This window comes from Alligator mississippiensis, chromosome 7 (assembly GCF_030867095.1).
Source record: "Alligator mississippiensis isolate rAllMis1 chromosome 7, rAllMis1, whole genome shotgun sequence".
NCBI lineage: Eukaryota > Metazoa > Chordata > Crocodylia > Alligatoridae > Alligator > Alligator mississippiensis.
Window position 1 is genome coordinate 8024386 of NC_081830.1, and position 12974 is coordinate 8037359.

The window sequence follows — 12974 nt, forward strand, 5'->3', positions numbered from 1 at the left end:
CTGGTACATATGTCCATCATTTATTTTGTTACGTCTTTCTACATAAACCAGACATATCTACACACACCAGATATACCACAAACCCTTACACAGGCATTTTCCTTATACTAAATTTAAGTTTTAAAGTCACGAGACCAATAGGTCAAATACATTTATGCTAGGCAATAAGAAATTTAAAATACATGGTTAATTCCAAGTACTAATAATGACTGATCAAATTATAGTAAAAAGTAAATCATAACCAGATAAACTTTATCTTAATGGTTAAATCTTTTCTTTATATAAAAAGAGAACTAACAAAATAAACAGTCAATGCAATTATAATCAATAACAAAATAAGCAATTAAAGCAATTATAGTCACTGCAATACTACAAGAGTGACCTAGACAAATTGGAGGACTGGGCCAAAAGGAATCCCATGAGGTTTAACAGGGACAAGTGAAAAGTCCTGCACTTAGGCTAGAATAATCCCATGCACCGGTACAGGCTGGGGGCTGACTGGCTGGGCAGCAGCTCTGCAGAAAAGGGCCTGGGGGTTACAATGGACAATAAGCTGAATATGAGCCAGCAGTGTGCCCTTGTTGCCAAGAAGGCTAATGGCATCCTGGGCTGCATTGGTAGGTGTGTTGACAGCAGATCCAGGGAAGTGATTATTTCTCTCTTTTTGGCAGTGGTGAGGCCACATCTGGAGTCCTGTGTCCAGTTTAGGCCCCCCACTACAGAAGGGATGTGGACAAATTGGAGAGAGTCCAGCAGAGGGCAATGACAATGGTTTGGGGGCTGGGGGACATGATATATGAGGAGAGGCTGAGGGAACTGGGATTATTTAGTCTGTAAAAGAGAATACTGAGGGGGGATTTAAAGCAGCCTTCAACTACTTAAGCTTGGCTCCAAAGAGGATGGAGCTGGACTGTTCACAGGAGTGGCTGATGACAGAAAAAAGAGCAATGGGCTCCAGTAGCAGCAAGGGAAGTTTAGGTTAGATATTTGGAAGAATTTTCTCACTAGGAGAGTAGTACAACACTGGACCAGGATATACAGAGAGGTGGTGGAATCTCCATCCTTGGAGGTTTTTCAGGCCCGGCTAGACAAAGCTTTGACTGGGATGATCTAGCTGGGGCTTGTCCTGCTTGCAGCAGGGGGTTGGACTAGATGACCTCCTGATGTCCCTCCCAACCTCATTTTCTATGATGCAAAGGGAAAGAGCTGGGATCTGATATTATCAGAATCCCACTTCTTCCTCCCACAGCTATTTCCCTTGTCTGTAGTCAAACATGAAGATTTCAGGTCATACTCCTCAGCCATCTTTGGACTCACCAATGACTCACCTATTTACTGGAATACTATACTCCTAGAAGTAAGGGACTGTGGCTATCACCTATATATATATAGGATAATAGGATGAGAGGAAAGTAGGGATATACAGGATCTCACAAGGACATCTAATCCAGTCCACTGCTCAGGGGATTGTCACCCCTGACTAAAGCATCCCAGCTATGTGTCCCTGAAAGTATTTCCCCTCTCAGATGTGGTCCCCCTGGGACCTTTGACCACACAGGCCCTGGCCTCGCCTCCAAGGCCAGTTGAAGCCCCAGGCCCTCAGCTCTGGGTGCCCCTCGCGGTGAACCCTTGGCCTTTTTGACCGTTCTGGTCCTGGCCCCAGCACTGACCAGTCAAGGGTACTCTACGTCAGGCCTCTGAGTCTCTAGCCCCACCCTCTCTCGTGGGTCCACCTTCTGGCCTCTACAAGGGGGTAACCCACCCGGTTGTGGGACCTGGGGTTAAGGTGCCCGACCCACTTTTCACTGGGGTGGGAACTGGCCTGGCATTTCCTGGGGGCTCCCACACCACTGGGAACCCCACCAGGCCACCCACTCCCGGCAGGGTGCAGTTTTAGGTCAGGACCAGGACCAGGGCCAGGGCCAGGGCCAGGGCCAGGGCCAGGGCCAGGGCCAGGGCCAGGGCCCTCCACATCATCCCCTACAGCTCCTCCCTTACCTCCAGGATGTTCCAAGCCACGCAGCCAAGCAATGTTACTGCCTGGTGTGCCAGCAGTGAACTGCTCTGTTTATATAGGGGGCCAGAGATCTAAAATGGCCGCCGCAATCAAGCATCTGCTGGCTGCCTGGCTGAGTCCTTAAAGTGGCAGGCACCAATAGTTTAGATTAGTGAATCTCAGCAAGGGGGCCATGGGTGCTATGAGACTCTTATAGAGGTGTCACAGAATATTGGCACTTTTAGGTGTATGAACAATAAGCAATTTTGAGGTATTCCAGACAAATACATTTTCTTCATGGTCTGGCAATGGAACTGTTTTTACATTTTACGTTTTGTTTTGGGGTTCTTAATATCTGAAATAGGGTTTCTTCTTCAGGTTTAAATGAAAACCTCTTTGATGGCCATGATATCAAACCAATCCTCACTCAACAGAAAATTCCTAGGAAGAAGAAATGATACATTTTGGATCAAAAATAGAAGAAATTTCTTTCAACTTCAAGGATGCGTTGTTCATTCTACCCTGTGTATTCATTACAAAGAGAAATAATGAGCATCACAAAGCTCCGCAAACTTGGTTGAAGGTCCCCAGAGATATTGTACTTCTCATTAGCCAGCACATTTTGGAAGGAATTGCTATAGCAATCAGAAACAAACCAGAAAAAAACATTAGTTTTAAATGGGTCCTGTAAATAGAAAGTGCCACTTATCATGAACCCAAAGCAGAGCAAATGTGCTGTTACTTTGCAAGAGATGGATTTCATTGCCTGCAAGAAGGGTATAACAAATTTGTAGATACTTTTTAATCAGAGCTCCCTACGATTGCTGTGATGTCCTCCATCCTCACAGTGTCAAATTTTCAGTTTTTATTATTCTTTTAGGTTAAGTTAACTGGAATTAGATATCATAGAACAAAAAGTTGATTTAATGTAAACATTACACTATAAATTTACAGCTATATTTTTTTTGTAATGATCAGATCCTTCCTAGATGAATTTCTCTCTGCTTCATGGCAAAAGAGAGGCCTTTTCTAAAGGACTAGACAGACCTATGCCAAGTGTAATGGGCCACATGACAAAATAAAGGAGCAAGTTGCTAATCTGCGGAGCGTCTCACATCAGTGTGCTACAAGAACCTCTTGGGTTCCATATTTTCATCTATTCTCTGGACAGTCTCACACAGGTGGACTTTTGCTTATTCCAGATCTTTTCTTGTTTTGTCAGAGAAGAGCAGCGCAACACACATCTGAAGAACCAAGAGTAGAAAGTTGTTCTGAGGTTCTTCCCTTCTCGCACACAGGTGTCTGCATTGTGTTCAACTCGGTGACTGTGGGACTTCTAAATGCAGGTCCCACCAACTTTTTGCATCTTGAAGCATGATAACTAAGTGCCCACTATGGAGAACAAAACCTTGGTGACAGAGTTTATCCTTGTGGGTTTCACGGACGTTCGCTCACTGCAGATCCTGCTGTTCATTTTATTCCTCCTCATCTACCTCCTAACCTTGGCAGGAAACATTATTATCATCTGCATTACCCTGCTGGACCAGCACCTCCAGACTCCCATGTATTTTCTCCTCAGACACTTTTCTTTATTGGAAATTGGCTTCACCTCTGCTTCCACCCCAAGAACTTTGTTCAACCTGGCATCAGGCACCAAATCAATATCTGTAGCTGGGTGTCTTGCCCAGTGCTTTTTCTATTTCATAGTGGGCACAGCTGAGTTCTTCCTGCTGGCAGCCATGTCCTTTGACAGATACGTAGCCATCTGCAAGCCACTGCACTACCCCTCTATCATGAACACTAGGTTTTGTGGCCAGCTGGTGCTGGGCTCCTGGGTGATCAGCTTCCTGTATGTGATCATCCCACTAATTCTTTTGTTCCAGCTTCCTTTCTGCGGGCCAAACACCATCAACCATTTCTTCTGTGATAACTTGCTGTTGATTAAACTTGCCTGTGCAGAAACACGGTACCTAGGACTCCTGGATTTCCTCTTGGCCACATGCAGTGTCTTAGGGACGCTGGCTGTCACAATAATCTCCTACGTCAAGATCATTTCCACTGTGCTGCACATCCCGTCTGCATCTGGAAGGCAGAAAGCCTTCTCCACCTGCATTTCCCACCTCACTGTGGTCTCCATCACTTACGGAAGCTGCATCTTCATGTATGTCAAGCCCTCAGGGAGTGGCACACTGGACCTCAACAAGGCAGTGGCTGTTCTTAACAACATGGTGTCCCCTCTGCTGAACCCGTTCATCTACAGTCTGAGGAACAAGCAAGTCAAAGAGGCTTTGAGGGGTGCTCTTGGCCAGAATGGGAGGTTCTTTAAGAACCCAAATATCCAATGAGTTCTGAGCACTGGAAGGACAGAAATAATATGAATAGTAAAAGTTCTGTGTTCAGCTGTTATGTAGGTATGTATGGATTGATCTCTTGGTCTATGTATAGACATCTGTTGGCTTCTCTTTCTCCAGTATCTGTCTTTTCCTCTCTATCTACTCTATGACCATTTCTTTTTTCTTCTGGTTCTGGCGATCTGTCTATCACTCCATCTGAAAATGTTGCTGCGTGGAGAGCCAGTGGGGAGGGAGCAGGGTTCGATATCTGGTGATAATGGTGGATTTTTACTCATGAATGTTTGAGGCCCTGCCTCTTTGGGGGCTACACATGTTTGCACTTTGACTTTTATTTTTAACATTTTTATAGTAAAGGTTTAAAAAATTGAAATTCAGTCAGTCCTGTTCAGTTTAGACAGGAGATGCTTGAGAGAAGACATGATAAAGGTTTGCCAAATACTAAATGGTGATGAGAACGTAAACATTAAATCCCCGTTTACTATCTCACACAATACAAGATGAGACTAACAGGTGGTAAGCTTAAAATTAATAAAAGGAAGTTCTTTTTCACACAGCATATTGTGAAGGTGTGGAACTCCTTGTCACAGGATATTATGGAAGTTGACAGGTGAACCAGATTGAAAAAGGAATTATACAAATTCTTAGAAGAAATGTAGCTATCAGTAGCTATTAAGCATGGGAGCTGGGGATACAGCCTCTGAATCGGGACTTCTGCACCTGAAATGGAGGCTACAAGTGAGAGAGGAATAGTGGAAAAAACCCTGGTCATCCACACTTCACTCTCGCTTTCAGCATGCACTCTCTGCTGTGTTGTGACCCAGGAGACTGGGCAAGATGGAGCTACGGTATGACCCAGTAAATGGCAGTTTTTATGTTCCTGTATTCTTATGGTCTCATCCATTCATTCGTCCAAGCATCCACCCATGTTTGCCTGTATTTTCATCTTGTAGTATACAATATCTCCCTGCCTTTCTGTCTTTCGGTCTATCCTCTACAACTTTATATGCATCATTTCTCTCTCTCCTTCCATCTCCCTCTCTCTTTCTCCCTTTGATGAAAAGCATCTGACTGCCGGGAACTCATGCCTCTCTGGACCAGTTAGTTTCTAGTTCCACCTTCTGCCTGACTTCAGAATAAGCCACTTAAAACTACCTCTCTTTTCTGTCTGAAACACATAGAAAGTCATTTTAAATGGGCTGCTGTAATCCTCAGGGTTTGGGACTTGTCATCTCACATACCTTTTGAAAGAACCAGAGTGTTTTTCCTGCAGGAAGCCTATGTGTCTTGTTCAAAGACAGCACACATGAGAGCACACACATCTCTGCAGGCAGACACAACACTTAGCTCCATTAAACAAAAAAACAGCTCTTGTGAGCTTGGATCTTCTCTTCAACAGCCCTTGACATCAGTGTTTAACTTTAAATTATTTCTAGATGTGTATTTTAAAAGACACGTACTTTTTAGGCAACTGTGTCCTTTTGTGCTTAAATAATTTGAACAGGTTTTGGGGTTTTTTAAATTCTTTATTTTGACATCCCCAAAAGTTTGGCAAATAAATCCTGTAACCAGTGGTGAGAATATCTCTTTCTTTATTTTTAACTTTTTTAAGTGCTTGGGTGTGACTTTCAAAGGAACAGGTGGGATTTGCATCCTCTAGACTCCATGACGGGTAGCAGGAGTGGGCTACCCAGCTGCTCTTTAAACCCTTTTATTTTTAGAATAATATTAATAATGATAATAGTAGTAATTATAAAATCATAAAAAGAACAGTCAATAGTAAAACAAGTTGGAAAAGATTTTTGTCACTCAAGTCTTTTTATTTTTTCATTTGTCTACACTGCTTATTTTGATTGGCGCTCTTAACCACATGATGGTAATGATGTCCACAAAGTAAAAATCCCCAGCAGCCTCTTAATGTCTGCTATTGTAACTGTTGTGCTTTGCATTGGAACAGGGTATAGCAAGCATGGCCAGACTGTGTCATGGATGCCTCCGGTGACATGGGTGGCCTGTGTGTGTGGTGTGCACTAGACCGTGGAGGGGACAGGGAGAAGAGTGACAGATTAGGCAGGGAACAGAAAACAGAGCAGCACATTGGGCAGGGAAGGGCTTAAAGTAGCAATCAGGGAGGGTCTGGAGGTAGTTCGTGGCATGTCTGGCAAAAAGGTTTGCCCCCAGTGGGCTACACAATACCTACGGGGCGTATCAGGGAGGCAGCACCCTCAGGGGATTTATACCACACTATGACTGGGATGATGGGGTGGAAAGGGGAGAGGACTGGGGTTGCCCCTCAGCTTAGGAGAAAGGTGGAGGGTGGCTGGCTGAGAGAGTGGGTCAAGAATGGTATGGCTGTGAAATGGTGGGTGAGGGCTGGGAATAGCTAGAGGGGTGAAAAAAAGGAAAGAATGAAGAACGCAGGGCTAAGGGAGCCCACATATGGAAGAATGAAAGTGGAGAGCAGAGTTGCTTCCCCAGCAGAGACCAGAAGAGAGTGAGCTACACACTGAAAGGATGCTGGGGGCCTGGAACTTGTTCTGAGTTTTGCCTCCACTCCTTCTGGGTCTGGAAAGGGGCCTGTGCTCTCTCACAGCCTCAGAAATCAGACCAAGGCAGGAAAAACAGTGATGGTCACTAGCTGTCACCCCTCAGCCACAAGGCTTGAAGGCCAGCACTTGGGGTCACCAGCACGGCAGCCAGGAGCCACATGCCTTCAGTCTGGGCTGAGCTGGCTCTGTGCCTCCATGTGTAGGTCCCCACTGCAGTGCTGAGAGTCCCACGTGGAGTCTGCTCTGCCATGCTGGATCTCCAGCCTCCATGCACGTGCCCATTTTGTCTGCCCCTGCTCTAGCTCATGTTGCTCTCCATGGTGCTGAGCTCAGATCATCATCTGTAGCATAATTTAAATGTATTTAAATCTGTATCACTCCGTTCTGGAGCTCTCTGCTCCATTACTGTGAAAGTCAGGAAGGGACAAAGCTGTAATCGGCAGCAGAGGGCAGCAGAGGATAAAAAAAGGGGGGACAGGAGGACACACTTGTGATGCATGATAGACAGTGGGGGCAGCAAAGGATAACAGAGGGGTTGGGGGTAGCTATGTTGGCCCCCAGACACCACCGGGAGGCAGAGGTCCATTTTCCCCATCTCCACCCTGATCACCAAGTAGCAACCTCCAGACAGCTCCCCTCTAGGTGCAGGAGTCCTGATTCCCCTCCACGGCTGCCTTGTAAGCCAGCTCCTGCCAGTCCTCCCTTGCACAGGGAAAGGGACCCAAGCTTGGGGCTCCCAGTGCTCTCAGGGAGGCCGGGGTGTTTCCACGCAGGGACAAGCTGCCTTGTTCTCACTGATCAGAGGGAACATGGCTGGGTCTGGTGTGCAGGTCCCGCCGGCTTTTCCATGCCCAGGACTCTGGTTTTCTGCTCCCCATATCCTCGGCTGCTTTCACGTGGGTCTCAGCTCTGCATGCCTCTCTGCTTTGCACTTCTTCGCTTGTGGGTTTCTAATCCTGTCCAGTGTTTGGGAGCAGCATCTGTCCCTACTCCAGTCTGTTTGGGCTGGGGGATTTCCTCCCCACATCTTACCCTGTGGTTATTGCCTGGACCTGTGTCCTGGAGCTCTCAGGAGAACCTCTCTCAGCTTTGCATCCTTCCTCCCTGCCCCAAGCCAGTCACATCCTGAAGACTCCTCAGCTAGCTCCAGCCCAGACAGGGTCACCCCTGTTAATAAGTCCCTTAGCCCCCGCTGCCAGCTTGGAGCAGTCTTGAGCCCCAGCCAGTGATTCTGAACAGCTTCACGTTGCAGTATCTCACTCACAGCTTCCCCCATTCCCAGGGCCCAATTATGCCCCTATACTGGGCATCTTTCCTGCCCCTGTGTCTCCACATGCCTCTGGCACCAGACCCAGGGACCGGAGGGCTTCTATGCCCCTCCAGCCCTTGTAGCTGTGCTCTTCTAGTGCTGGGGCTCTACACAATAGGGTCCCCACCCACTGGGCACTAATGACACGTCCTATCCCTCTTATAGCTTCATCCCAAAACCACCAACAACACGAACAGAAGCCCCTGGGCTATAACATAGACACTAGCAATGAAGGCAATTATCTGCCCCATTTAAAGGGCAACACTCCACACTTAGGGTAGCATGCCCCACTTGGGTAGCAAAGCAGGCAGCACCAGGTCTCAGGTAGCTCCCTCATGCAGGAGCTCCTTCTGCTGGCAGGTGCCAGACAGTGAACCTTGCAAGCTCCAGCCCTGGGCTTTTATGTCCTCAGGGCCCTGCCTCCTTTTGGTCATCTGACTGCCTGCAGATGCTGGCCAATTACCCGCTTAGGCTGTTGCTGGAGCTCTGCCTAGTCTGCAGGACTCTGGCCAGGTTGCTTTTGCCCTTAAAGAAGCAGGCACGTTCAGTGCCCTGCTGCACCCAGCAAAAACCAGCTAATCATTCTCCCTGATGGGAAAACAGGAAACTCATGAAGCTGGAGATTTGCAAGAGGAAGTGGTAGGGGGTCTTGTTTGGAAAAGGGAATCTTGTTTGGAAAAGGGACAGCAGAGTTTGAGCCCTGGAAACGTGCCCAGTGTAGGGAGATGGTACTAGAGCTGGCTTATACCAAGAGAAATTTAAGAGCCCTAAGATACTCCCTCTGGTGAGTGCTAAGTCAGGGGTTATGACACCTGGGCAGTGACTCCAAGTTCAACCACTTGTTACTGGCCAGGAGTGATTAAAAACTGCCATTTTGGTGGTGGGTGACAGGGGCAAGATGAGATGCATTAACTCTGTGTGTTCCAGAGCCATGGCAGAGCAGCAGGGATTCACGTGCCAATACAGAGGCTCCAGTAACTGCAGCAAGGAGTCCCATGGGCCCAATCTGGCCCCTGGAGGTGGGTGGTCCAGCCCATGACAAGCCCTGGAAGCCCCTGAATCTGGCCTGTGGGCCTCGCATTTCATAGATTCATAGATGTAGGATCGGAAGGGACCCAAGTAGATCTTCAAGTCTGACCCCCTGCCCTGGGCAGGAAGGAATCCTGGGCTCCTATGACCCCAGCAAGGTAATTGTCAAGCCTTCTCTTAAAGACCCCCAGGGTAGGAGCCAGCACCACTTCTCTTGGAAGTTGGTTCCAGATCCTAGCCGCCCTAACTGTGAAGTAGTGTCTTCACACTATTGATACCCTGGGCACATTAGTTCAGAGCAACTGACCCATCCAGGCTGGGAACTCCTTTACAGATGTGTGTGTGCCCATGTACATGGCAGCACATATGTCTCCCTAGGTGATCAGGGCCAGCTGGGGTCCTGTCTGGTATCTTGAACCCCTAACAGCCAGCCCCTGTCCTTCCTCTGAACTGTGCTCCTCTCCCAGAGCCAGGCAAGGAGCCAAGGGCAGCTGTTCAGCTCTCACGACCCTCCCAGAGCTGGGGAGGGACCCAGGCATCTGGCCTTTTGCTCCCCAAAGCCTGGGTTGCTTTCATGTGGGCCCCGGCTCTGCGTGCTGCACGTGTCTCTGCTTTGCACCTTGTCTCTTGTGGGTTTCTAATCCTGTCCAGCGCTTGGGAGCAGTATCAGACCTCCCCTCGCATCTGTCAGTGCTGGGGGATTTCCTCCACAGTTTTTACCCTGCTGTTACTGCCTGGGCCAGTGTCCTGGGGCTCTCAGAAGAACCTCCCTCAGCTCCATATCCTTTCACCCTGCCCCAGGCTAGTCTTTCCGCAGAGACTCCTCCAGCTGCCCCAGTCCAGATAAGGTCACCCCTTGTAATCAGTCCTTGAGTCCCCCGCAACCAACCAGCTCTGTGCAGCCTTGAGCCCCAGCCAGTGGTTCTGAATGGCTTCACTTCGCAACATTTGGCCTAAAGCTTTCTCCACAGCCTCATGGTTGCATGAGCGGGAAACCTTTGGATGCCAGGAAGCTTTTTGCTGCCCTGCTCATTGGAGGTCTTGGAGGATGGAGAGCCCAGCCCTGTGTGAATTGAGCCCTCTGCTCTGAGAAAGGCTCTGCACAGCCCCGACCCCAGCCAATGGTTTTGCAGCCCTCTCCTAAGAGTGGAAGTATAATTTGAACCCTGCTTCCTCCAACCCCCAAACCCATGCTCTGTGGTGCACCAACCTAGCAAGCGCAGCCTGGGCCCTGCAGAGCTGCAAGGCATGCTGGGAGCCTCCAGGTCCAGTCGTGGTCCACCTTACACAGCAGAGACAGCACTCGCTCGAGGCCTGGGGGTGTGTGTGAGCGGAGAGGGGGAGGGAACCGTGTCCCTCCTGCAGCCCTCCCTCCCCTGGAGGCAGAGGAAACAGCGCAGAGGCAGGGAGGGCTTCACCCTGTACCCCCGGCATGGAGCTGTTAGTGCTGCTGGCTGTGCTGGGTAAGAGCCCCCCGCACTCCTCCATCACCGCCTGCTTCACTCCCTCCTGTTCCCCCCCCCGGCCCCCTTCACGCTCTTCCTGCCTCAGCCTCCCATCCTCCTCCTCTATTGGCCCCTTTTCTGCACCACCATCAGCCCTTGTATCCTTCTTTCTCCATCCCTTGTTTCCAGCCTTTCTGCTCTTCCCTGCCCTGTCTCACTCCAAGGCTCTCAGTCTCTTTCATGCCCTTCTATCCATTTATCCTCCAGGGCACCTGGGGTCCTCCTGGACCATTGAGGTTTTCAGCCCCTCACAAGGGTGGACAATGCTTACTTGCCCATCTATGGCACCTCACATGAGGACCTGCATCAAGGCAGACAAGTCTCCCTGCTCTGCCTCAGTTTCCCTTTACCCTCTCCTACCCTCCACCTCTCCCCTTGCCCTGTCTCTCTCCAAGGCTCTCACTGTCCTTCATCCTGTCCAGCTGTTTCCACTTCACGACACCTGGGGTCCTCCGGGGCCTACGAGGTTCTCAGCCCTTCAAAGGGGTGGACAATGCTTACTTCAGCCCATAGACCATCTGTGGCACCTCCTCCCATGGAGACCTGCAGACCAGGGCAGACAGGTGTCCAACCCTTCCCCCATCCTCCCTGCTCTGCAGTGTTAGGCTGGGGCTCCCTGCAGTGTGCCAGGTGCTGCACTCCCTGACTGTGATCCAGGCCTCCATTGCTCCAGGGTCCACGCAGATCTGGAGAGGCAGCCCCTGCACTGCACAGCCCTAGGCCAGGTAGGGAAACTGAGGCACAAGGCAGGGAAGGGAGTCAGCCTGGGGCAGGGAGCGGGGCAGTGGCAGAGCCAGGCAGAGAATCCCGATGTCCTGGATCCTTCTGAAGAGCCCCAAGCACCTCGCTACCCTCCCTCCTTCCTTCCTGCCTTTTCTGTGGCACAGCTCAGTATCCTGAGCCCCCTGCCCAGCTCCTGCCCCTCCCTCCTGCTACACATGTGCCCTCCCTAACCCTAACCCTCACCCACTCCCTCATCTTCTCTCTTCCAGCCTCTTTCCACAACCTCCTACCTCTGGTGTTGCCTGCAGGTAAGGAGGAGCCTGACATGCCCCCATCTGGGGTATGTGGGGGTGCTGGCTATGGCAGGGGGAGCAGAGATACTTCCCCTGTAGGAGACAACAGCCCCAGCCTGGCTGGGCTGGGGAGGGGCCTGTCCCCACTTTAACCACTCGTCCCTTGTCCCTGGCATCCCCAGAGCTTCCTGGTCCCACCACAACCCCACAGCAGTTGCTAACCATGGCCCAGCTCTGGGGCAGGGGACAGGACCATGTCCCTCAGGAGTGAACCTGGAGAAGGCTGAGGGACAGGGATGGACCCAAGGTTACCACATGGGGATGCCATGGATGCCTATCCCGCCAAGCCAGGGAGGAGGTCGGGGGTTGGGGGATGGCTGTGTGGAGTCAGGCAGTCCTGCTGGAGACAGGGGCAGATGAAGGCTTCTGGGGGTCTGGAGATGCCAGGGGCTCTTGGGGTGATGGGGAGGGTGGTGGGACGGCTAAGGGGGTCCCAGGAAGGCAGGGCAGGGCACAGGGATATTGGGGGTGTCTGAGCTGCTGGAGCTCATCACATGGGGTTCAGAGCCAGGCCCCCCCAGGCCCAGCAGGTCACTGGATTCTCTCTCTTCCTTCCCTGTGATGTTCCCTTCCTCCCCAGCCCTCCAGATGCCCGGTTTGGACTTGCTCCCCCCAGCCCCAACACTGTCGCTGAGCCCTCCATGCCCCGTGAGGGGGCAGCGTGTCCGTCTCATCTGCTCCCCCCCGAAGGGTTCCCAGGCTCTGCATTTCCTCTTCTTTGAGCTCCAGAGCAGCGGGAGCTGGACATGGATGAGGACACAGAACGCAAATGCCTGGGAGATCCCAGGGGAGGAACCCCAACGCAGCTGGACTTTCTCTTGTGGCTATTCAGTTCAGGGCAGCCCCCAGAACCAGATCCAGTCTCAGCAAAGCAACCCGGTGACACTGACCCTGACAGGAGGTAACAGGAATGGGAGAAACCAGAGAACCCTGCTGTCCTCACACTGCAGTGCCATGGGGCTGGGAGCCAGGACTTCTGGGTTCAATCCAAAAATCTTCCCCAGAGCTGGACATCACTTCCTTTCCCTGTGTGCCTCAGTTTCCCTATGGAAAGTGCCAATGCTCCTCGTGTCCTGCCTGCCCTGGGGATCCAGAAGTGGAATGAATCCCTGTGGTTTTGGGCCTGGGCAGCTCCTGACCCTGGAGGTGCATCAGGAGG

The 12974-nt window shown here is 50.6% G+C and overlaps 1 protein-coding gene across 1 annotated transcript; it reads left to right on the forward strand.

The window, feature by feature from the left end:
* Nucleotides 1-3390: 3390 nt before the first annotated feature.
* Nucleotides 3391-4341, forward strand: LOC102565055 (olfactory receptor 6E1). Its single transcript, XM_006268130.3, has one exon. It carries the CDS (start codon nucleotides 3391-3393, stop codon nucleotides 4339-4341), a length of 951 nt encoding a protein of 316 aa, XP_006268192.2.
* Nucleotides 4342-12974: the final 8633 nt, after the last annotated feature.